A 24,216-nucleotide genomic window follows, 5' to 3' on the forward strand; every position below is an offset into this window, starting at 1 on the left:
ATCGCTGGAGTGGCCTGATGGAGAATGCCCAGCGGAATCAACAGTGAAGCCACCGTCAGCAGGCTGAGTAACGTTAACTGTTGGGACTCTAACACCAACATTGCTCGTTCGAGCTGTAAACGGCTGAGGTAGGATAGGATTTTGTTACTCTCAGCTGAGGGAGACGTGCCCTCATCAGAGTCGAGTCTATGGATATCCCGAGGTAGATCACCTTCCGTGAGGGGTCAGGTGACTTTTCTCCTTGTTTAGGGTGAGGCCCAGAACTCTAATGTGATTCAAGAGGTCCTTGTGTCCGTTGTGGCCTCCTCCCTGAACGGGGCAGACTATCCAATCGTCCATATAAGGCAGTTACTCCTCCAGTAGAATGTGCCACCACAGCAAAAGGCAAAGGCCGGTGGGACAGCCGAAATGCTGCAGTAACAGTGTCCACCATGCAATGTGAGAGTCCGGTCGAATAGGCCCTAGCCCAGAACTCTCTCACCATAGTAAACAGAAACTGATAAAGATTTTGTATTGCCTGCGTTTGTGAAGTGTCCATTGTGCTAGCCGATACACTGGGGGAAGCCCTTAGTTCACCCACAACAGGAAGAGGGGCGTATATGGACAACTGTAATGGCAGGTTAACTGTCTGTCAGACAGAATCCTTGGCCAGAATAAGGGGCTAAGATGTAGGTTGACACCCCTTCATCTGAACTCATTGGGAAACATTCAGTCAACCAGGGCATCAACACTAGAAGACCCTGGGACATTTGAGGCGCCAGAACTATAGCGGTGGCCAGCATCGGAATTGGAGTTCGTAGCCTTCCATCACTGTATTCAGTAGAACATCGCAGCTACACACTGCGTATGACCGGCAGTGTATTCTAGCTGTTATGTGAGTTTCTAAGGGAAACTAGGATAGTTACTGTCTATACTGTAAAGTAATGTAATATAACTATAGTTAACCCAGCAATATACTGAAACCCCCAGTGTAATAGAGCTGAGTTGTGAGTTTCCAAGGGAAACAAGCTAGGATAGTTACTGTATGTAATGTAAAGTAGCGTAACGGAAACTATCGAGCACCAACCCCGCTACGCATTGTGTGAAAAACAGCAGTGTAATAGAGCTGTAATGTGAGTTTCCAGGGGAAACCAGGATAGTTACCATCTTAACTGTAAGTACAACAGACTAGCTAGAATACACTGCTGGTCTTTCCAAGGGAAACTAGGATAGTCACTGGAAACTAGCATAGTTACTGTATGTAGCCTACTGTAAGTAGTGCAACAGAAAAACGGAGGTAAACCCAGCTATACACTGTGTGAAAAAAACAGTATTGTAATAGAGCTGTCAGTGTCCAATTATTAAGGGATAGTTACTGTCTGTACTGTAAAGTAGTGCAACAGAATTATAGTAAACACAGCTACACACCGAATATTACTGTGTCTAGTATACAATGGGCAATACTGTATAGAATAAGACCTACGGTATCATCCTTCGTCTCATATACTATCTGAAGGAGAGGAGACGTGAATGGCTGTACCTTTTCATTTAGGAAATAATTAAGCCATCGGTGTAATATACTGTTTATAGTAAATACTGCATAAAGGTAACGATTACTACGGACCTACAGTATCAGCCTTGGTCTCATACACTATCTGAATAAAGGAGAGGAGACATGAATGACTGTAGTTTTCCTTGTGGAAAAATAATTAATCCAACAGTGTAAATTGCCTGATCGTGAAGGGGCATTCTACCTCACACACGTTTATAGCTTATTTCTTGCTTATACGTGTGGGTCGTCTGTAACAATACTGGTACACCAAAACGAGTATAGTAGCTGATCCAAGCTATTGAATAGCTGCGGGTATACTTCTGCCCGTATATACACTGCCGCGCAGAAGGATACCATATTGGAATAATCAAATATTGTGCTACATAACATATATTTATCTTATTTCAGTTTTGGGGAGCTCATCACATACATACAGAAAGCACCTCGAATTTTCATTTTGAGGCTGTGTTTACATCCTAGATAGAAGCAGGCCATTGGCTGGCTTCATCACAAGGGGTTTGTACGGGAGTTCTAATTGGTTCCAAGTTTATCAGTTCGGCAAATTTGCCTGGGCAGACAGTGTTGAAATATACTTTTTATGATAATATGTGCAAGAATGGAAGGTGCCAACACATTGTATAGTCATCATAAAAATGTTTTACTATCATATACAAAAAACAGCTCCTCCCTCGACAGGGATCAATCAACGTCACGTTTTTCGGTTTCGGCCCAACACCCATTCCCCTAATTCCAGATTGGAGGAAACCCATATGACGTTAGACCAATCATATCATTATTTTGAACTACCAGCCAATATAATTGGAGTCTGTTGATTATCGGGTATTTCGATTGGTGTTCATCTTCGCCCTCTTATGTATACCAGGAAGTGTATTGTGTTTACATAGTGCCCCTGGAATGAGATAGTTATCCTCTTTCAACAAGGTTGGCTAGATGTTTCATAGGAATGTAATTGCCACGTTGTTTGTTAGTAGATAAGTAAATAGCTATAATCATCATCTCGAGCTAGCTAACGTTAGGTAAATTATGTCACCGACACCTAGCTAACAGATAACTTTACATCAGAGCAGAAGCCTTGGATGCTTCAAGCCTTCAGACAGTTTCAAGTCATGTGCTCGTTTTATTGTCGATGGCTACCGACCTGTCACTGATAGTGTTGTCCAATGTGCATACAGGGCCATGGGGAACACCGATAGTGTTGTGGTGCAGAAACGGCTGGCCCGTTTTCGCCCAGAGGAGCGGCCCGTTGTGGAGGGAGTGTTCGATCGGCTCCACGGCGCGAGTCCATCAGGTGGCGCTGGAAAAGCAGGGAAGGTTTTAACGCTGGGCATGTTGAAGGTGAGGGTGGAGCTACTATGATGATATGACATTTTATTTATAAAATCGAGGATATCTAATCAGTTAACCTCCAGAATCAAAATCTTGTTTAGAATCTTCTAATAAGAAATCAAATAATACAGAAATATGTAAGTTCTCGCGTTGCAAGAAGGTTAAGATATGTAATAACTGTAATAACAATGTGTAGGAGGTGTAATAACAAATATATATGTAATAACTGTGGTTATTACTTTGCAGATATTTAACAGTACCAGTATGGGAGATATAACATATCTTCTGTCCTGTAGCCCTGTATGGGAAACATTGCCTCTGACTCTATGATAAAGAGGGTCTATGCTGGGATGTGTAGCATGGACCCCGGAGGGGCCCCTCCTCCCCCTGGGGCTGGGGTGAGTCGGGAGCAGCTGGTGGTCTTCTTGGCCGATGTCCTGCGAGGCACTGCAGAGGAGCGGGCGCCCCTTTTCATGGCAATGGCTCAGGGGCCAGGGACAGGTGTTGCCACATGTGACCAAATAATAGAGGTTAGTAGACCCTCAGAAGGTCTTCTGCAAGTGCTCCTGTGTTCTTAGCGGAACATGCATTTTTAGCTCTGAACTCAAATTAATTTGGCTCTGATTTCAGTTCTTGCAGGACCTGGTTTCTGCTGTGGTGCAGATCATCATCCAGAAGGGTCGTTTGCAGGGTTGGAAGCCAGAGCGTATGGCTGACAGTTCCATTGGTGTTAAACTATTGGCTGAACAGATGAGCTCTGAACTAAAACCCTCAGGTAAAGGGATGGACGGATAATTTACTGATGAGGTTTTCAGAATAGAGTGAATAGGAAAGGAGATAAATCTTGCTCACCCAGATTTCATATTTTCAATAATTCAGATTCATACATATTACTGTATCAACAACAAAACCTGACATTCTGTCCTTCTCCCCTCTCAGACCAGCGTACCTGTGACGTCCCATGTTTGGAGGACTGGCTGTTCAGAGTTTCCAATGTGGCCATGTACATGGACCTTCTGATAGGTGAAGGCCTAAACGTGGGCTTAACCTCCCGTCCCCCTCCCACCCTACTGCCCCCCTGCTGGGAAACCCCTTGGGAGAAGCTGCGCTGCCTGCTGGACCTGCCCGTGCTGATGTTCCTCACACCACAGTTACCTGATGGCTACAACATCCCCTGGAAGCTGCTTTTCTCCACTCAGCTGCATGGGGAGAGCTTCACCAAAATAGTAGGCAGCTGTAAAGGCCGCGGGCCCACCGTGCTCCTGATCAAAGACACTAAGGGACACATCTTTGGTGGCTTCGCCTCCCATGGCTGGGAAGTAAAGCCTCAGTTCCAAGGTGAGAGTGGTGGTGGATGGAAGTAGCAATCGGGAGAAACAGGCTCACGGCCTACTGAGATTGCTGCAGAGATATTTAAGCCCTTTTTTGTAATGTATGCTGACATATACAGTATGCTGTCCATCTCTATAATCAGTGATCATCTCTGGATGTGTGTGTTTGTGACTGGATTGTCTTGAGTGTAGGAGACTCCAGGTGCTTCCTGTTCTCAGTATTCCCCTGTCTACGGGTGTACACCTGCACAGGATACAACCAGCACTACATGTACCTCAACCAGGGCCAGCAGACCATGCCCAACGGCTTGGTGAGACACCCCACTACTACATACATCTCAACTGCACAATCTCGCCTGAACATTTTATTTTACAATCTGTTACTATAATTATATGTGAAGTACCACATAAGTAACTACATCATATTAACTACCACATGCCTATGCTTCAATAGTATTTTTTCTTCACCCAAACAATGTCATTTCTGTAATTTGTTTATGATCAGGGCATGGGTGGTCAGCATGGGTACTTTGGCCTGTGGCTGGACAGTGATTTTGGCCGTGGGCATAGCCGGGCACGGCCTCGCTGCACTACCTACGGCAGCCCTCAGCTCTCTGCTGAGGAGGACTTCACCTTGGACTCTCTGGAGGTGTGGGGGGTTGGCAAGCCCCCTGAGGAGGAAGAGGTCAGTATCAACCTGGACAACCACTGCCTTCTTACTCCTTTGATCCCATTTATTTAATCTAATATTTTATTAATTCTGTTTCTTTTAATGCTGTGCCTGTATCAGTGTGTTCCTTATTTTTACCTGCAGGTGGCGATAGAGGCACATTCAATTCATTATAGGAAGTAACCTACCACATATGCTGAGTATACCAAACATTAGGAACACCTTCCTAATATTGAGTTGCACCCCCACCCTTTTTCAATTCGTCTGGGCGTGGACTCTACAAGGTGTCTTGAGTGTTCCATAGGGATGCTGGCCCATGTTGACTCCAGTGCTTCCCACAGTTGTGTCAAGTTGGCTGGATGTCCTTTGGGTGGTGGATCCTTCATGATACACACACGAAACTGTTGCGTGTGAAAAACCCAACCGCATTGAAGTTCTTGACACTAACCGGTGCGCCTGGCACCTACTACCAGTGATGGAAAAAGTACTAAATTGTCATACTTGAGTAAAAGTAAAGATACCTTAATAGAAAATGACTCAAGTAAAAGTGAAAGTCACACAGTAAAATACTACTAGGGTAAAAGTCTAAAAGTATTTGGTTTTAAATGTACTTAAGTATCAAAAGTAAAAGTACAAGTATAAACCATAAAAAATTCCTCATATTAAGCATATCAGACTGCACGGTTTTCTTGTTTTTTAAATTAATGTATAGCCAAGGTCACACTCCAATACTCAGACACCATTTACAAACGAAGAATTTGTGTTTAATGGTCTGCCAGATCAGAGGCAGTAGGGATGACCAGGGATGTTCTCTTGATAAGTGTGTGAATTTGACAATTTTCCTGTCAAAATGTAAATACATTATTTTCTTTAGGAATGTAGTGTAGTAAAAGTACTAGTACTATCATACCCTGTTCAAAGGCACTTCAATCTTTTGTCTTGCCCATTCACCCTCTGAGTGGCACACGTACACAATCCATGTCTCAAGGCTTGGAAATCTTTCTTTAAACCTGTCTCTTCACCTTCATCAACACTGATTGAAGTGGATTTAACAAGTGACATTAATAAGGGATCATAGCTTTCATCTGGATTCACCTGGTCTGTCTGTCATGGAAAGAGCAGGTGTTCTTAATGATTTGTACACTCAGTGAATATTCATTGATTTATTGTATTCATGACTTGTCATGAGGACATCAGTGATGTTGGGGTGTTTTGTTGCAGGGAGCGACAGGAGGCAAGAGGAGTATCTTGGATGCAGACCCTGAGGTTCAGGCCATGATGGAGATGGCAGGGAAGACCCTACACAGCCAGGGCCTCCGAGAGCCAGAGGAGAACAATGGATAATAAGACATGTAGACATGATATAGATTTGTCACAGTTTCTTCTCAGACAAGACATTTCAAGAAGACATTTTGTTGAAAAGAGTGCACTAATCTCCTAGGGGCCGATTCCGACCCGAGTTAAGCGAGCGTGAATGGAACGTAATTCCCTTTTTCTCTAAACTTATTCTGACCTTGAACTTAAGCATGAGAATAGCATGCTATTCACCCGCTATTCTTTTGGGTTGGAGATCGAATAAGTGTGTCTACAGGAACACTGTATTCTGACCTTGACTTAATTCCCAAATAATTTCACCACCTTTACGCCCAAGGAACCATGAATAAGGTCTAGCGAACCTACCGGTTCCAAGTGGAAAAAGCATCTACTCTATCCATAATAATATGAACCCGACACATGGCGCAATTCTTGGCTGTGTCATCGCACAGTTCCATGGTTAGTGCAGGCAATAGATTAGGGTATGGAACACTATTCTCCCTATTATAAATCTATGTACAGTACACTAATCTTCCAACATTACAATGGGTTGAAGACTTGAATGTGGCAATTTTCAGAATGAATCAAACCACTTTTCTTTCTTTTGTGCGTAAAGGCTCTCCTAACCTGTTCTTTTATGATTCATAAATACTTTCCTAAGCCTAAATAACCTACAAGATCAGAGTTTTTTTTTAAATCTACCAATTGGTGTTGAAACGGAGACAAATATGTATATATTTATGTCCCTTTCTTTCATGATCCCTAATATTCTGAACCCGTTCTCTTGAGACATTTTAGTGAGTCTGTGGACAAAATTCTAACTAAGAGGTACACCGTATTTAAAGGGATGGCTTAAGATAAACGTACTGAACCTTATTGAATGAAAACTCCACAGGAAAATCTGTTGGCCAGCAAGTGGGAGGGTTGTCAGCGGTTAACCACACCGGCAAAGCGCATTCGTTACAGTCTGAATACCAACTATTGAGAAGTGTGTAAAAAAGGCGTGTGTAAGGAAGGAGTAATTTCCTAAATTGGAATTGGGCCCCTAGTGCCTAAATTAGTTTTTTTTTGTTTGTGTGTGTGTGTGTGTGTAGATGGTTAAGTCTGCGATTTTTTTATCTGTGTGAACTACAGGTACTATTGGCTACATTAACTGAACAGTACACCAGGTGTTGCCCACTCACATCAACCTTTATCTTCTCAAATCAAATTTTAGTGGTCACATAAACATTTTTAGCACATGTTATTGCAGGTGTAGCGAAATGCTTGTGTTCCTAGCTCCAACAGTGCAGTAGTATCTAACAATTCACAGCAATACACACACATCTAAAAGTAAAATAATGGAATTAAGAAATATATAAAAATTAGGACGAGTCTGTCTGAGCTCATGTGAACAAGTATTTCAAGAAATATTGTAATTGATTGATAATTTGTATTGTCATAAGTCATTGTTTTGCTTTGATGGCTTTTTATTTCAAAGTGTTTAGTAAGGATCCTATATGTAAACATTGTGTTTCACCTATAACATGAATGGTATGTAAAACCTTTTTATTTTTTTAAGTATGACGCTAGATAGACATGATGGCTGATCTACTTCTTTACAGCGCCAATAAATGTAAACCTCCTAGGAGGCAACTCGCAGTAATGAAGCCTACATAACCTACTCTGGCGGTTCTCTCATTCACCGCACTACCTCTCTAGGTTTAGTACTGTGGTTGGCTGATATCGCCTCTTCATATTTTTATGCAAATGACGAGGGAAAGTGACACTACATACGCAAATCAGCAGTTTAATTTCCATGTAGATGCAGTGAATGGAATAGAACACGAGGGCGGCATCATAAAGTAAAATAAATAATAGATCATAGATCAGACAATTTCACAACTTTAAAATATTTTTTTATTTTATTTCGTAGGCTTATTGTATTCACTGAGCATTTGTTTAATATTAGATATTGACTTCAGTATGTAATGGTTTGTATGTAATGGTATTAATAATAGTAATGGTTCATTGGTAAATACATTGAAATTATGAAACGATTAAATAAACTATCAGTTGATATTTCTCAAATTGTTATCTCTGATAGCGGTGCAGTGCTAGCCTTGTACAAACCATCCTGATCTCGCAAGTATTATTTAAGATACTCTGAATACTTTAAAGAGGTAGGGTTTCAGATGTTTTTGGAAAATGGGCAGGAACTGTTGTCCTAGCTTCATGGGGAAGCTGGTTCCAACTTCCACCAATGGGGTGCCAGCTGGCCAGAGGTGGCAAAACAGAGTACTTGGGTTGAGGTATAGGGTTTGAGCAGAGCTTGAAGGTAGGGAGGGGCAGTTCCTCTTGCTGCTCCGTAGACAAGTATCATGGTCTTGTAGTGGATGCGAGCTTCTACTGGAAGCCAGTGGAGTGTGCGGAGGAGCGGGTTGACATGGGAGAATTTGGGAAGGTTGAATGCCAGTGTTCTGGATACATTGCAGGGGTTTAATGGCACAAGCAGGAAGCCCAGCCAACAGTTACAGTAGACCAGACGGGCGATGACAAGTGCCTGGATTAGGACCTGCGCCGCTTCCTGTGTGATGTATGGTGGTACTCTATGGATGTTTTAAAGCATGAACCTGCAGGAGCGAGTCACTGCTTTGATGTTTGTAAAGAACGACAGGGTGTTGTCCAGGGTCATGCCAAGGTTCTTTGCACTCTGGGAGGGGGACACCGTGGAGTTGTCAACCCTGATGGAGAGGTCTTGGAGCGGGCAGGCCTTCCCCGGGAGGAAGAGCAGCTCCGTCATGTCGAGGTTGAGCTTGAGGTGGTGGGCCGACATCCAAGCTGAGATATCTGCCAGGCACACAGAGATGCGTGTCAAGAGGGGAAGGAGAAAGGTACTTGAGTGTCATCCGCATAGCAATGATAGGAGAGACCATGTGAGGATATGATGAAACCGAGTGACTTTATGTATAGAGAGAAGAGGAGAGGGCCTAGAACCGAGCCCTGGGGGACACCAGTAGTGAGAGTATGTGGTGCAGACAAAGATCTTCTCCATGTCAGCTGGTGGAAGTGGCCTGCCAGGTAGGATGCGATCCTAGAGTGTGCAGAGCCTGAGACGCCCAGTCCTGAGAGGGTGGAGAGGAGGATTTGATGGTTCATGGTGTTGAAGGCAGTGGATAGATCTAGGAGGATGAGAACAGAGGAGATAGTCAGCTTTGGCAGTGCAGAGAGTGACCGATCTTGAAGCCTGACTGGTTAGGGCCAAGAACATCGTTCTGAGAGAGATAGCGAGAGAGTTGGTCAGAGACGGCACTCTCTAGTGTTTTGGAAATAAAAGAAAGAGGTATTTTTTTACGTCAGAGGGGTCGAGTTTTGGTTTCTTGAGGAGGGTTTCTAGTCGCAGGATTTCATCTGGAGAGAGAAGGGAGAAAGAGGTCAAGGTGTAGGGTAGTTTTGTGTGAGTGGGACCAGTGGACTCAATAGGCTGAGTGAATGAGGAGCGGATGTCGTCAACCTACTTATCAAAGTAGTTGACAATGTCGTCCGCAGTGAGCGAGGGGTGGAGGATTAAGGAGGGAGAAGAATGTGGAAAAGAGTTTCCTAGGGTTAGAGGCAGAAGCTTGAAATTTAGAGTGATAAAGTGGCTTTAGCAACAGATACAGACGAAGAGAAGGTAGAGAGGAGGGAGTGAAAAGATGATAAGTCCTCCGGAAGTTTAGTTTTCCTCCATTTTCACTCAGCTGACCGCAGCCCTGTTATTTAAGCACAGAATGAGTCACTCAGCTACGGAGCAAGAGGGGAGGGCCGAGGCGGTTATGGCAAAAATACCATTAGAATATGCATTTCCAAAAATACCATTAGAATATGCATTTCCAAACAACTGTTATGTTGTAGTCCTATTTTTCATTTTAACACTTGGGCGTTTAACACATTTTAACAAGCTGCTCTGTTTTCATCATGATGTCACTGTGGATAACAAGCACCAATAACCAAAAAAAGTGACACTACATACGCAAATCAGCAGTTTAATTTCCATGTAGATGCAGTGAATGGAATAGAACACGAGGGCGGCATCATAAAGTAAAATAAATAATAGATCATAGATCAGACAATTTCACAACTTTAAAATATTTTTTTATTTTATTTCGTAGGCTTATTGTATTCACTGAGCATTTGTTTAATATTAGATATTGACTTCAGTATGTAATGGTTTGTATGTAATGGTATTAATAATAGTAATGGTTCATTGGTAAATACATTGAAATTATGAAACGATTAAATAAACTATCAGTTGATATTTCTCAAATTGTTATCTCTGATAGCGGTGCAGTGCTAGCCTTGTACAAACCATCCTGATCTCGCAAGTATTATTTAAGATACTCTGAATACTTTAAAGAGGTAGGGTTTCAGATGTTTTTGGAAAATGGGCAGGAACTGTTGTCCTAGCTTCATGGGGAAGCTGGTTCCAACTTCCACCAATGGGGTGCCAGCTGGCCAGAGGTGGCAAAACAGAGTACTTGGGTTGAGGTATAGGGTTTGAGCAGAGCTTGAAGGTAGGGAGGGGCAGTTCCTCTTGCTGCTCCGTAGACAAGTATCATGGTCTTGTAGTGGATGCGAGCTTCTACTGGAAGCCAGTGGAGTGTGCGGAGGAGCGGGTTGACATGGGAGAATTTGGGAAGGTTGAATGCCAGTGTTCTGGATACATTGCAGGGGTTTAATGGCACAAGCAGGAAGCCCAGCCAACAGTTACAGTAGACCAGACGGGCGATGACAAGTGCCTGGATTAGGACCTGCGCCGCTTCCTGTGTGATGTATGGTGGTACTCTATGGATGTTTTAAAGCATGAACCTGCAGGAGCGAGTCACTGCTTTGATGTTTGTAAAGAACGACAGGGTGTTGTCCAGGGTCATGCCAAGGTTCTTTGCACTCTGGGAGGGGGACACCGTGGAGTTGTCAACCCTGATGGAGAGGTCTTGGAGCGGGCAGGCCTTCCCCGGGAGGAAGAGCAGCTCCGTCATGTCGAGGTTGAGCTTGAGGTGGTGGGCCGACATCCAAGCTGAGATATCTGCCAGGCACACAGAGATGCGTGTCAAGAGGGGAAGGAGAAAGGTACTTGAGTGTCATCCGCATAGCAATGATAGGAGAGACCATGTGAGGATATGATGAAACCGAGTGACTTTATGTATAGAGAGAAGAGGAGAGGGCCTAGAACCGAGCCCTGGGGGACACCAGTAGTGAGAGTATGTGGTGCAGACAAAGATCTTCTCCATGTCAGCTGGTGGAAGTGGCCTGCCAGGTAGGATGCGATCCTAGAGTGTGCAGAGCCTGAGACGCCCAGTCCTGAGAGGGTGGAGAGGAGGATTTGATGGTTCATGGTGTTGAAGGCAGTGGATAGATCTAGGAGGATGAGAACAGAGGAGATAGTCAGCTTTGGCAGTGCAGAGAGTGACCGATCTTGAAGCCTGACTGGTTAGGGCCAAGAACATCGTTCTGAGAGAGATAGCGAGAGAGTTGGTCAGAGACGGCACTCTCTAGTGTTTTGGAAATAAAAGAAAGAGGTATTTTTTTACGTCAGAGGGGTCGAGTTTTGGTTTCTTGAGGAGGGTTTCTAGTCGCAGGATTTCATCTGGAGAGAGAAGGGAGAAAGAGGTCAAGGTGTAGGGTAGTTTTGTGTGAGTGGGACCAGTGGACTCAATAGGCTGAGTGAATGAGGAGCGGATGTCGTCAACCTACTTATCAAAGTAGTTGACAATGTCGTCCGCAGTGAGCGAGGGGGTGGAGGATTAAGGAGGGAGAAGAATGTGGAAAAGAGTTTCCTAGGGTTAGAGGCAGAAGCTTGAAATTTAGAGTGATAAAGTGGCTTTAGCAACAGATACAGACGAAGAGAAGGTAGAGAGGAGGGAGTGAAAAGATGATAAGTCCTCCGGAAGTTTAGTTTTCCTCCATTTTCACTCAGCTGACCGCAGCCCTGTTATTTAAGCACAGAATGAGTCACTCAGCTACGGAGCAAGAGGGGAGGGCCGAGGCGGTTATGGCAAAAATACCATTAGAATATGCATTTCCAAAAATACCATTAGAATATGCATTTCCAAACAACTGTTATGTTGTAGTCCTATTTTTCATTTTAACACTTGGGCGTTTAACACATTTTAACAAGCTGCTCTGTTTTCATCATGATGTCACTGTGGATAACAAGCACCAATAACCAAAAAAAGTGGGTATTTTGATGTATTGTGTGCCTAATATAGCCTATGAGGCAGGGTTACCATTTGCATGTGTATTGCATTGTCTCTCATATGGTAGGTACATCAAGACAAGAACTGGGGAACGCTACGGTGTTCATTGGTTTCACATTTGGACTAAACTACACTACATTAGATACAAACCTCTTTTATAGAATAAAGTAGTGAACCATCAGTCACGCCTATGGTTTATATGTGTGTTGTTGGCTATGTTTTTGTAGAGTGGTGTATCAGGAAACTAATTTGTGTACATTTTATCCATAGCCCAATAAGGGGACGGCACCAGTTGAGAGCAAAGCTTTCCTCAGGGAAGATATTGAAATAGTTCTGGGTTAATACTTCACCTCTTTCTGGGTCAATCCCACCATCCCCTGCGCCTGCTGCTCATTTGCGAAGTAAGTAATGACTGCTATGTAGAATCAGGTCTGACACACTGCTCATATAATATCACCTCCCTCCCTATTCCAGCACTGAATTTGCTTCCATCCGTACACAACCACCATACCTTATTTACCTGAAGCCTAATAACTTAGAGCTGAAAATACCTTTCCCTCCCTCACACTGAGACGCTGATCAGAAAAAAACGAAAAAGGTTTGTTGTTAACGTTGTGGTTTGGAAAGTAGCCTAGACCATATGGTTGGTAGAGCTGTGCAATGCACTTGGTTGAATTGTTGGTGTATTGAGGGAAAACAATATCTATAAATAAGCTAATCTGCAATGCACTATAAAGTGGTTCCAAATTACATTAAGCAAATTACAATGGTGGCCATTTGTTTCCATGTTATAAACATAGACATGATGCCTATGAACATAATGCAAATGAACGTCATATACTGTTACTGTACACCTATGCACCTCCTGAAATATTTTGAATGGTCAACAAAAAAAAAGCTTGCTTTATGACTTTTCGGGCCTGTAGTTGCTTCCTCGTCCGCTGTTTGACATGATGAAACCATGAATCCTGAAACAGCTCAATGGAGAGGCTATAAGGTAGGGGTGTAATGATTCACTGAACAGAACAGTGGACATAGTAAACCATTGCACACCCTACTATAAGTAGAGTATGGGCCCATTCCACAGGGGCAGAGATGGCGGTGTCTGGGCGACGCTAGCAGGGAGAGTTGATATAGTACAAGAAGAGTGTGATCAAGAGGGACCTGGAAATGGGGATCGTTATGACAGTGTTCCGCTAGAAGGCAGAGCGCCTCACTGTGCAGGTCATCATGGAGACCAGGCAGGTGGCCTGGACTCGAACAGCAGACAAGACTGATGGTGTCTGTGAGTAACCTTTACCCTAAGTCTAACTGTAATCCTAATCCTAAAACATGGTGAGCAGTGAAAAGGGAGGGACTGTGTTTGTCGGGACAGTGAGTACATTAAGAGATGTGGAGTTATAGGGACTTGTGTGAGTAACAATGATGAGTACTATTTCAGTGGACCTGTTTGAGATACGGGAGACTCGCCCCGGGAGAAACTCAATGGACTTTGAGAGGTTCAGAGATGGCAAGGACAAACATGATGACAATACCTGCTTCACCATTTTATATGGGTCACAATTTGTGCTTAATACCCTAAGCCTTGTTGTACTGCCATACAGTACAACAGCATTTTGTTGATGATAGCCTATTGATTGTATATGGATGGTTTGCCTTAGGTATGCTACAGTATATTGAATAGTCAAGCCTGTAACAGTAATAGTCTGTGTTGATTGACAGCTGACACTGTGGATGAGGCATAAAAATGGCTCCCAAGCTTGGAGCTACTGAGACAGGAGACACTGGTGGCCCCCACACCAGACATCATAGAGAGGTGAACACACACGTACGCACACACACACACAGACACACACACACATACACCCACACGTGTGAACAAACGACAAGACCCCACCTACGACAGCTGACAATTACTGACCATATAGTTTTGTTGTTTCCAGCTGGTTGAGGAAACAGATGTATTCCATCAATCAGACTAAAAAGAACAGGTAAGAATAGTTTCAACCCTCAGACATTGATTAAACCTCTACTCAGTCATCATCATTTTTGTGCCAATCCCCATTCTACCCCTTTACTAATTTCCCCAATTCATTCCATTGTTCTCTCCATTTGTTGTCCTTAGTATCACCTTGAAGGAGGTGAAGTCTCTTTTGACAGAGCTCAACTGCAAAGTCCCTTGCACACCTTCCCTAAAGGAAAAGTTCTCGGTACTCATCCCCTCTTCATAAACTCTCATCCTCACTGCTTCCAAAGCTTTAATGAGATGTCTGTCAGTACTGATGGTGTTATACTATAGCAGAGCCAGAGGTTACGAAACCTCATCCTCAACAGAATGCAATAGAACAGGGAGAACCAAGGAGCTCAAGTTTAATTTGGTCAAATAAGGCCTTGGACAGTAGAATTAATTATATTAATTCGTTATTTTAGATAGTCTTGGCACTCAAGTGATCTCTCAAATTGTAATAATACAAGTATGTACAGTGCATTTGGAAAGTATTCAGACCCCTTGACTTTTTTTCACATTTTGTTACTTTACAGCCTTATTCTAAAATAGATGTAATAGTTTTTTCCCCCCCATCGTCAATCTACACACAATATCCCATAATGACAAAGCGAAAACAGGTTTGTAGAAATGTTTGCTAATTTAAAAAATTGAGAAAAAAAGAAGAAATATCACATTTACATAAAGTATTCAGACCCTTTACTCAGTACTTTGTTGACGCACCTTTGGCAGCGATTACAGCCTCGGGTCTTCTTGGGTATGACGCTACAAGCTTGGCACACCTGTATTTGGGGGAGTTTCTTCCATTCTCTGCAGATCCTCTCAAGCTCTGTCAGGTTAGATGGGGAGCGTCGCTGCACAGCTATTTTCAGGTCTCTCCAGCGATGTTCGATCGGGTTCAAGTCCGGGCTCTGGCTGGGCTACTCAAGGATATTCAGAGACTCGTCTCGGAGCCACTCCTGCGTTGTCTTGGGTGTGTGCTTAGGGTCGTTGCCCTCTTGGAAGGTGAACCTTCGCCCCAGTCTGAGGTCCTGAGCACTCTGGAGCAGGTGTTTTACAAGGATCTCTCTGTACTTAGTTACGTTAATCTTTCCCTCGATCCTGACTAGTCTCCCAGAGTCTGCCACTGAAAACATCCCCACAGCATGATGCTGCCACCACAATGCTTCACCGTAGGGATGGTGCCAGGTTTCCTCCAGACGTGACGCTTGGCATTCAGGCCGAAGAGTTCAATCTTGGTTTCATCAGACCAGAGAATCTTGTTTCTCATGGTCTGAGAGTCCTTTAGGTGCCTTTTGGCAAACTCCAAGCAGGCTATCATGTGTCTTTTACTGAGGAGTGGCTTCCGTCTGGCCACTCTACCATAAAGGCCTGCAGTTCTTCTCCATGATTTCCAACGGTTTCTTCTGTACCAGCAGAAGGTAAGAATCAAGCTATCTTTCCATTATAAAATTGGTAAAACTCTATTTTTCAGTCAGTGTTTAATCTACCTTTTATAATTCCCTTTATTGTACTTTTTTCTCTCTTTTCCTCGCTCTCTCTGCTTCTCTCTCTCAGGAGTCGTGAACCAGGTCAGAGAGCTGATGACCACCTTTATAGACAAAACCATGAGGAAGACCAATGATCCTGAGTTCAGTCAGCAAGGTGGGACACGGTGTGTGATTTGTCTGTGTATGGGGAGTGGAGAATAGTGTGTGATGTTTGTCACAGCTCTCTCTCTCTCTCTCTCTCTCTCTCTCTCTCTCCTCTTCTCTGAGGAGAACTCGATTTGGGGTGAGAAATACTCAGATGTGCAGCTTGGACATGAACAACCAACTGTCCCTCTATTGGATCAACTCCTCACATAACACGTCAGTACCGCCATATAACACAGAAATACAAGACAACTGTAAGGGCTGTCTTCAGGAAAGGACCAAAATGCAGCAGAGTTAGTGTTCGTCATCTTGAATTTAATGGAAAGAACACTATAACAAAACAAACTGCGAAAACTGACAGCCAACAGTCCTGTCAGGTGCAAACACACTAAACAAGAAACAATTACCCACAACCCCAAAGAAAAACACACACTACTATATAGGACTCCCAATCAAAGGCAACTCAACACACCTGCCTTCAATTGGGAGTCCAACCCCAATTAACTAACACATAACACAACAACCCTGCCACGTCCTGACCAAAACTAATACAATTACGCCCTCTGCTGGTCAGGACGTGACACCAACACTATGAAACAGACTACTTCATTTTTTTTTTATCAATGTTTCACACCAAGTGTTAGTACAGTTGTCAGCACAGTAAATCATTTCAGCAATACTGTAAAACGATGTAATGAATAGGCTGTGACTGATATTATAATAAACACACAAATTATGTTTATGATTTGCCTGCATTTTGTATTTCTTGTTGTGATGTTTTTCCTTCAGGTACTTGACTGGAGACCAGCTGCAGAGCGAGTCATCCACTGTGGCCTATGTACGCTGCCTGCGTCTGGGATGCCGCTGTGTTGAGTGTTAGGAGTACACCTTAAACTCCATAAAAAGTCCCTCACATATTTCAATTTGGCCTCATTACATTATCCATTTACTTATATAGTTCTAAAGGATTGTTTTCTGTTGTGGGGCCTGTAGTGGACTGCTGGGAAGGGCCAGGCGAGCCCATCATATACCATGGCTGGACCAGGACCACCAATATCAAGTTTGAGGAAGTTGTGAAGGCTATCAATGACCATGCCTTCGTCACATCTGAGTGAGTCTTTTTCTGTCTGAGAAAACACACCCAAACTAACAAACATACCCACACCTGAAGTGCTTTACAACTGAGGACTGTAAATGTTTCTAGAACATTCCACCTGTGTTGACTGAGCGTTGTGGTGCTGTTGTTGTCAGATACCCTGTGGTTCTCTCCATCGAGGAGCACTGCCCCATAGAGCATCAGATGCAGATGGCTCGTATCTTCAGAGAGGTATTCCAGGACAAGCTTTTGATGGAGCCTGTGGAGCTGATGGCTGAACAGTTGCCCTCCCCCATGCAGCTCAAGGGTAAGATCATCCTCAAGGTGGGGGCCAGGCCAGAGGGTACCATGGTGATGGGAGGGAATAATGTGAAGGATTGAGTCATATGGCAAAACTATTTCCGGTGTAGTATGTGCAGCATGTTGCAGTATATTGATCATCACCATGGTATGATGGGCTATACAGATGAAGTTACCTTCATGATAGGCTTGTGGAGGTCACATTCCAAACCAGAATAAGTCAAAGGCCCAGTTAAGATAATGATCCTATACCGTCTCTTGCGTTATTAGATTTGTCACACAGCAGAGAAACTAACTGACATGGCGACATTGCAATAACACTTCTCTGGTGCCCGTTTAAATATATTTCCAATTCGCCAATGTGTCTGGAGTTTAGGCAACTATTGCCATTTTCGCCATGTAATGCAGACCCTAACCAGAGCCCAGATAGGCTTATAACACACAAAAAGGACGATTCCCCAGACATCCCTCAGATGCGACCTCAGTGCTCTTCGCATTTCTGGTATTTTGTATTTTTGTATTTGTATTTATTATGGATCCCCATTAGCAGCTACTCTTCCTGGGGTCCAGCAAAATTAAGGCAGTTTATACAATTTTAAAACATTACAATACATTCACAGATTTCACAACACACTGTGTGCCCTCAGGCCCCTACTCCACCACTACCACATACCTAAGGTACTAAATCCATGTGTATGTATAGTGTGTATGTAATCGTATGTGTGTGTGTGTGTGTATTAATGGAAAGCAAATCAGGGTTGTGTTCAATAGGCACAAAATGGAAGAAAATGCAGTGAAACGTCAAGGTAATAGCGTAACTTGTCCAATAAAAATAACTTGTTTTAAAAGATGTGCTACAGTGTGCCCTAATGAACACGACCCAGGAGATACCTGAGAATTCACCAGGCAGTGCAGGAGTATCACAGAAAGAATACACTCTCACAAAACAACTCTGCTGCTCCATCTCCTATCCCCTACAGCACAAGAAACTGAGTGTGGAGGGATGCATCGGCAGAAAGGACTTCCAGAAGGGGGAGAAGCAAGGAGACCTACACATCTGGGACCCAGTAGACCAGGTAACTTAGAGACAGCCTTACCATGATATGGTTCTGAGTTCCTTAGAAATTGGTAAGCCTACAGTATTTGGTTCAGGAAGTAGGTTGTATATAATTGTATTTGTTTCATGACTAAGCATTGTTAGTGTTGTTTGTGTATATTGTTGTTCTGATGGTTGCCATTGACGACTGCTCTGACATTGTTCCTGTTTGTCCACCCATAGCGATGGAACAAGCACTACTGTGTGATTTCAGATGACAAGCTCTACGACACAGAGGAAGATGACAAGGAGCCCAGGAAGGTAAACAAGGGAGAATATACTAATAGTAGTAAACCAATGATCATTGTCACTGTATTTAATTATTACATAATTATTACTCTTTCATTATTGTACTCCTCTCTCTCTCTCTCTCATCTGCCTACCTTTCTTCCAAACCTCCCTCCCTCCCTGCTGTAGTCCCCAGAGCTCCACATGTCAGAGGCTGAGAGGCTGCTGCAGGAGTTCTGTGCTGAGTCGGGAGGCAGGGATGGCACCTTCCTGGTCTGAGAAAGTGACATCTTTGTGACTGACTTCACTCTCTCCTTCTGGTACGCCAGCTTGGTTGCAGCTCTACTGACATCTTCAGTATGTGTGTACTGTGTGTAATACTCTGCTGTGCTGATGTCTGTTTTTGGAGTGTTATACTGTAGGCACAGTGGGAGGGTCCAGCACTGTCATGTCCGCTCTGGCTCAGAGGGAGGACACCTTCTACTTCCTGACTGATAACCTGCACTTCCCCAGTGTGTACTTACTGATCCAGCACTATCGTGAAATGCCCCTCCGCTGCCACGACTTTGACCTGTGCCTCACTGAGGCTGTGCCTCGGCCCAACCCACACCTACTGGAAGGGTGAGTTACACAGGGTCATCTGACATAGAGTATGTGTGAATTTAAACATGCACACAGGTACACAAGAATGCACACACTTACACGTAGATTCTCTCTCTGTGTGTTGTGGTGGTCAGGTGGTTCTATAGTAACCTGAGCAGAGGGGAGGCAGAGGACTATCTGTTGAGAATCCCCCGGGACGGAGCCTTCCTCATCAGACAGAGAGAGGATGGCGACTCCTACGCCATCACCTTCAGAGGTGATGGGAAGGTCAAACACTGTCGTATTCAGAAGGATGGCTCTATGTACATGCTGGGAACCACCATTGAGTTCCAGAGCCTGGTGGAGCTGGTCAACTACTTCCGTAAGAAGCTTCTGTATCGCAAGATCAAACTACGCTACCCTGTCACACTGGAACTGGTCAGCCGCTTCAGCACAGTGAGAGAGAGGGATGAGGAGAGATCGGTGGCAGCGAAAAACAGGGAAAGGAGGAAGGTTGGGAGAGATGTACACTGAACAAAAATATAAAAGCCACATGTAAGGTATTGGTCCCATGTTTCATGAGCTGAAATAAAAGATCCCAGAAATGTTCCATACGCACAAAAAGCTTATTTTGTGCACAAATTTGTTTACATCTCTGTTAGTGAGCATTTCTCATTTGCCAAGATAATCCATCCACCTGACAGGTGTGGCATATCAAGACGCTGATTAAACCACATGATCATTACATAGGTGCACCTTTTTCTGGGGACAATAGAAGGCCACGTGCAATTGGTAAGCTGACTGCAGGAATTTCCACCAGAGCTGTTGCCGGAGAATTTAATGTTCATTTCTCTACCATAAGCCACGTCCAACGTCGTTTTAGAGATTTTGGCAGTATGTCCAACCGGCCGCCCGACCACAGACCACGTATAACCATGCCAGCCCAGGACCTCCACATCCGGCTTCTTCACCTGTGGGATTGTCTGAGACCAGCCACCCGGATAGCTGATGAAACTCTGGGTTTGCACAATTGAAGAATTTCTGCACAAACTATCAGAAACTATCTCAGGGAAGCTCATCTGCCTGCTTGACGTCTTCTCCAGGGTCTTGACCTGACTGCAGTTCGGCATCGTAACTGACTTTAGTTGGATAATGCTTCATCTGAATGGCCACTGGCACGCTGGAGAAGTGTGTTCTTCACGGATTAATCATGGTTTTAACTGTACCGGGCAGATTGCAGCCAGCGTGTATGGCGTCGTGTAGGTGAGCGGTTTGCTGATGTCAACGTTGTGAACAGAGTGCCCCATGGTGGAGGTGGGGTTATGGTATGAGCAGGCATAAGCTACAAACAACAAACACAATTGCATTTTATCGATGGCAATTTGAATGCACAGAGATACTGTGACGAGATCTTGAGGTCCATTGTCGTGCCATTCATCCGCCGCCATCACCTCATGTTTCAGCATGATTATGCACAGCCCCATATCGGAAGGATCTTTACAAAATTCCTGGAAGCTGAAAATGCCCCAGTTCTTCCATTGCCTGCATACTCACCAGACGTGCCACCCGTTGAGCATGTTTGGGATGCTCTCGATCGACGTGTACAACAGTGTATTCCAGTTCCCGCCAATATCCAGCAACTTCACACAGCCATTGAAGAGGAGTGGGACACCATTCCACAGGCCACAACCTGTTCAACTCTGTGCAAAGGAGATGTGTCGCGCTGCATGAGGCAAGTGGTGGTCAAATGCTGGTTTTCTGACCCATGCCCCTGCCTTTCTTTTTAAGGTATCTGTGATACATATCTGTATTCCCAGTCATGTGAAATTCATAGATAAGTCCCGTGTGGCTCAGTTGGTAGAGCATAGTGTTTGCAATGCCAGGGTTGTGGGTTCGAGTCCCACGGGGGACCAGTACGGAGAAAAAAATGTATGAAATGTATGCATTCACTACTGTAAGTCGCTCTGGATAAGAGCGTCTGCTAAATGACTAAAATGTAAAAAAAAGTAATTAATTTAAATTGACTGACTTTCTTATATGAACTGTAACTCAGCAAAATAGTTGAAATTGTTGCATGTTGCGTTTATAATTTGGTTCAGTGTATAATGGGGACGGGAGGAGGGCAGAGGGAGGGGGAGGGAGAAAGGGGGCTAGACACTGGACTACTGGGGGTGGGAAAGTTAAATAGAGTATGTTTACTGATGTGTTTGCAATGGTTTGTCTGTGTAGGAGAGAGACTGCGCCTCACTGTAAATGAAATGAAATCGAGCCATCACTGGTAGGTTCACATATTATGTTAAAGAATTTTTGGGGGATTTCGCCAATGTATCTACTTCTCAGGGTCAAATTAACTCATGGATACCATTTTATGTCTGCGTGCATTTTCAAGGAAGTTGCTAACTAGCATTATCACAATTTGTGGAAGTCTATGGGTATCTGAGCTACAGCCTTCCCTGTAGCTTAGTTGGTAGAGCATGGTGTTTGCAACACCAGGGTTGTGGGTTTGATTCCCACGGGGGGCCAGCACAAAAAAAATGTATGCATTCTCTACTGTAAGTCGCTCTGGATAAGAGCGTCTGGTAAATGTATCTGCTAGCATGCCTCATTGCCAACATCCTGAAGTTTCCCTTAATTGAGTTTATTTTTATAGATTTTCTCAGGCAATTTCCAATGTATTGTCTGTATCTATGTATGTGTATTAATGTATGTATCTACCTGTTGATATACGGTATCTGTAACCCCACAAGCCTAAGAGCACAGTTAAAGTGTACGACTGCAGACCCATGAGACCTGATGAACTGAGTAAGCTTCTGCAAGGGGGCTCTGATCCACAATGTGTCCAAAGACAGTGATGAATGGAGAGGCCCTAGAACGCACACAGACACACGTCAGATTAAGAACATACAAACCTCTGTCTGTTGCTCCCTACAGGTGGAAAGAGGACTATGGAGGAAAACTGCAGCTATTTTTCCCGGCCAACTTTTTTGAGGAAGTGTTCAACAATATCAAATCTGAGACAAAGGATCTGGTAGGAGGAGTGATCAGTATTTTGCATGGTGCTAATGTGATTGCAGAGTTTGCAAAACAAATGGCAACTGCAAATAATCATGACATCATTCTGCCATGTAGGCCTATAGGCGACTTTGTAGTTAACATTTAATTGAGAAGGATTTTTGAATGGAAAGTTATCATTAGCATCATCGCTAACGGCTACATGAAGTGTAGAAATACGCGTGCATCGCACACACACACACACAAACGGACTGTTGCATTCATGTGCCAATTCCCCAAAATTTCAGGAAAATACGAATCACTAATGCTGACTGACTGAACTGAACAGGCTACACAACTCCCATTCATATTAAAATGTTGTATGTCAAAACTGAAAGAGGTTTTCACACGCAACAAAAAACAAACAAATACGTTTTCCCCTTTAGACTACGCATCAAATACATCTACCGCACAAGTGTCAAACTCATTCCATGGAGGGCTGAGTGTCTGCAGGTTTTCGCTCCTTCCTTGTACTTGATTGATGAATTAAGGCTGCTAATTAGTAAGGTACTCCACACACCTGGTTGTCTAGGGCTTAATTGAAAGGAAAAAACAAAAACCTGTAGACACTAGGCCATATGGAACGAGTTTGGAATAAGTGGAATGGTATCAAATACAGTACATTCAGAAAGTATACAGACCCCTTGACTTTTTTCACACTTTGTTACGTTACAACCTTATTTTAAAATGGATTTTAAAAACATTCCCTCATCAAGCTACACACAATACCCCATAATGACAAAGCGAAAACAGGTTTTTAGAGAAAAACTGAAATATCACATAATTCAGACCCTTTACTCAGTACTTTGTTGAAGCACCTTTGGCAGCGACTACAGCCTCGAGACTTCTTGGGTAAGACGCTACAAGCTTGGAACACCTGTATTTGGGGAGTTTCTCCCATTATTCGCTGCAGATCCTCTCAAGCTCTGTCAGGTTGTCCTTCTGGAAGGTTCTCCCATTTCCACAGAGGAACTCTGGAGATCTGTCAGAGTGACCATCGGTTCTTGGTCACCTCCCTCACCCGATTGCTCAGTTTGGCCGGGCGGCCAGCTCTAGGAAGAGTCTAAGTGGTTCCAAACTTCTTCCATTTAAGAATGATGGAGGCCATGTCATGCTGGTATAAAGAATTTTGGAGACAAGTGCAGGAATACACAATAGGGGTTTTTAATACACCCAAAGCAAACACATATACAAAAACACTGAGCTGTACCCAAACAAAAGAGCTAGGGTAAACCTTGTTGAACGCCACGGGACGATGCCCGTAATACACAATATATATAGCACGCAGCATAACAGCTGCACCAACGCATAGGTACTCACAACACCAACGGACATGGGAACAATAACCGACCAAGACAGAGGTATATATATATATAACATACTAATCAGGGGAAATGGGAACAGGTGTGTGTAATCAGTCAAGACAGTCCGGGGTTGATGATAATGAATCCCGTTCAGTGAAGCCGATGACGTAGACCTCCGGAACTGGTGAACAGAATGAGCATCAGTACCAGGGGGATCCATGATGGGCCACTGTGTTCTTGGGGACCTTCAATGCTGCAGAATGTTTTGGTACCCTTCCCCAGATCTGTGCCTCGACACAATCCTGTCTCTGAGCTCTACGGAGAATTCCTTCCACGTCTTGGCTTGGTTTTTGCTCAATGCACTGTCAAGTGTGGGACCTTTTATATACAGCTGATGATGCCATTCCATTTGCTCCATTCCAGACATTATTATGAGCCCTCCTCCCCTCAGCAGCCTCCACTGGTTTGACACCCCTGATCTATTGTATTGTTATTAGGGGTGTGACAATGCA

At 43.9% G+C, this 24,216-nt stretch overlaps 1 protein-coding gene and 1 long non-coding RNA gene across 4 annotated transcripts in view; one reads left to right on the top strand and one right to left on the bottom strand.

The window, feature by feature from the left end:
* Positions 1–2,835, bottom strand: part of LOC123724455 (uncharacterized) — a 14,332-nt gene extending 11,497 nt beyond the window's left edge. The window contains exon 1 of the long non-coding RNA XR_006757013.1: positions 2,691–2,835. This is a non-coding gene — a long non-coding RNA (uncharacterized lncRNA). The remainder of the gene's footprint in view (positions 1–2,690) is intronic.
* Positions 847–8,257, top strand: meak7 (MTOR associated protein, eak-7 homolog). Of its 3 annotated transcripts, none has more exons than XM_014124288.2 (8): positions 847–1,153; positions 2,725–2,887; positions 3,175–3,408; positions 3,509–3,653; positions 3,818–4,216; positions 4,402–4,520; positions 4,715–4,894; positions 6,101–8,257. In XM_014124288.2, the coding sequence occupies exons 2-8, from the start codon at positions 2,729–2,731 to the stop codon at positions 6,221–6,223; spliced, it is 1,359 nt and encodes a 452-aa protein (XP_013979763.1). In that variant the 5' UTR covers positions 847–1,153; positions 2,725–2,728; the 3' UTR covers positions 6,224–8,257. The 3 variants fall into 3 exon arrangements, with proteins under 3 accessions (XP_013979763.1, XP_013979761.1, XP_013979762.1); XM_014124286.2 differs by lacking the exon at positions 847–1,153 and adding an exon at positions 2,362–2,568; XM_014124287.2 differs by lacking the exon at positions 847–1,153 and adding an exon at positions 2,385–2,473.
* Positions 8,258–24,216: the final 15,959 nt, after the last annotated feature.

Source organism: Salmo salar, chromosome ssa10 (genome assembly GCF_905237065.1).
Source record: "Salmo salar chromosome ssa10, Ssal_v3.1, whole genome shotgun sequence".
In the NCBI taxonomy this organism is placed as follows: Eukaryota; Metazoa; Chordata; class Actinopteri; order Salmoniformes; family Salmonidae; genus Salmo; species Salmo salar.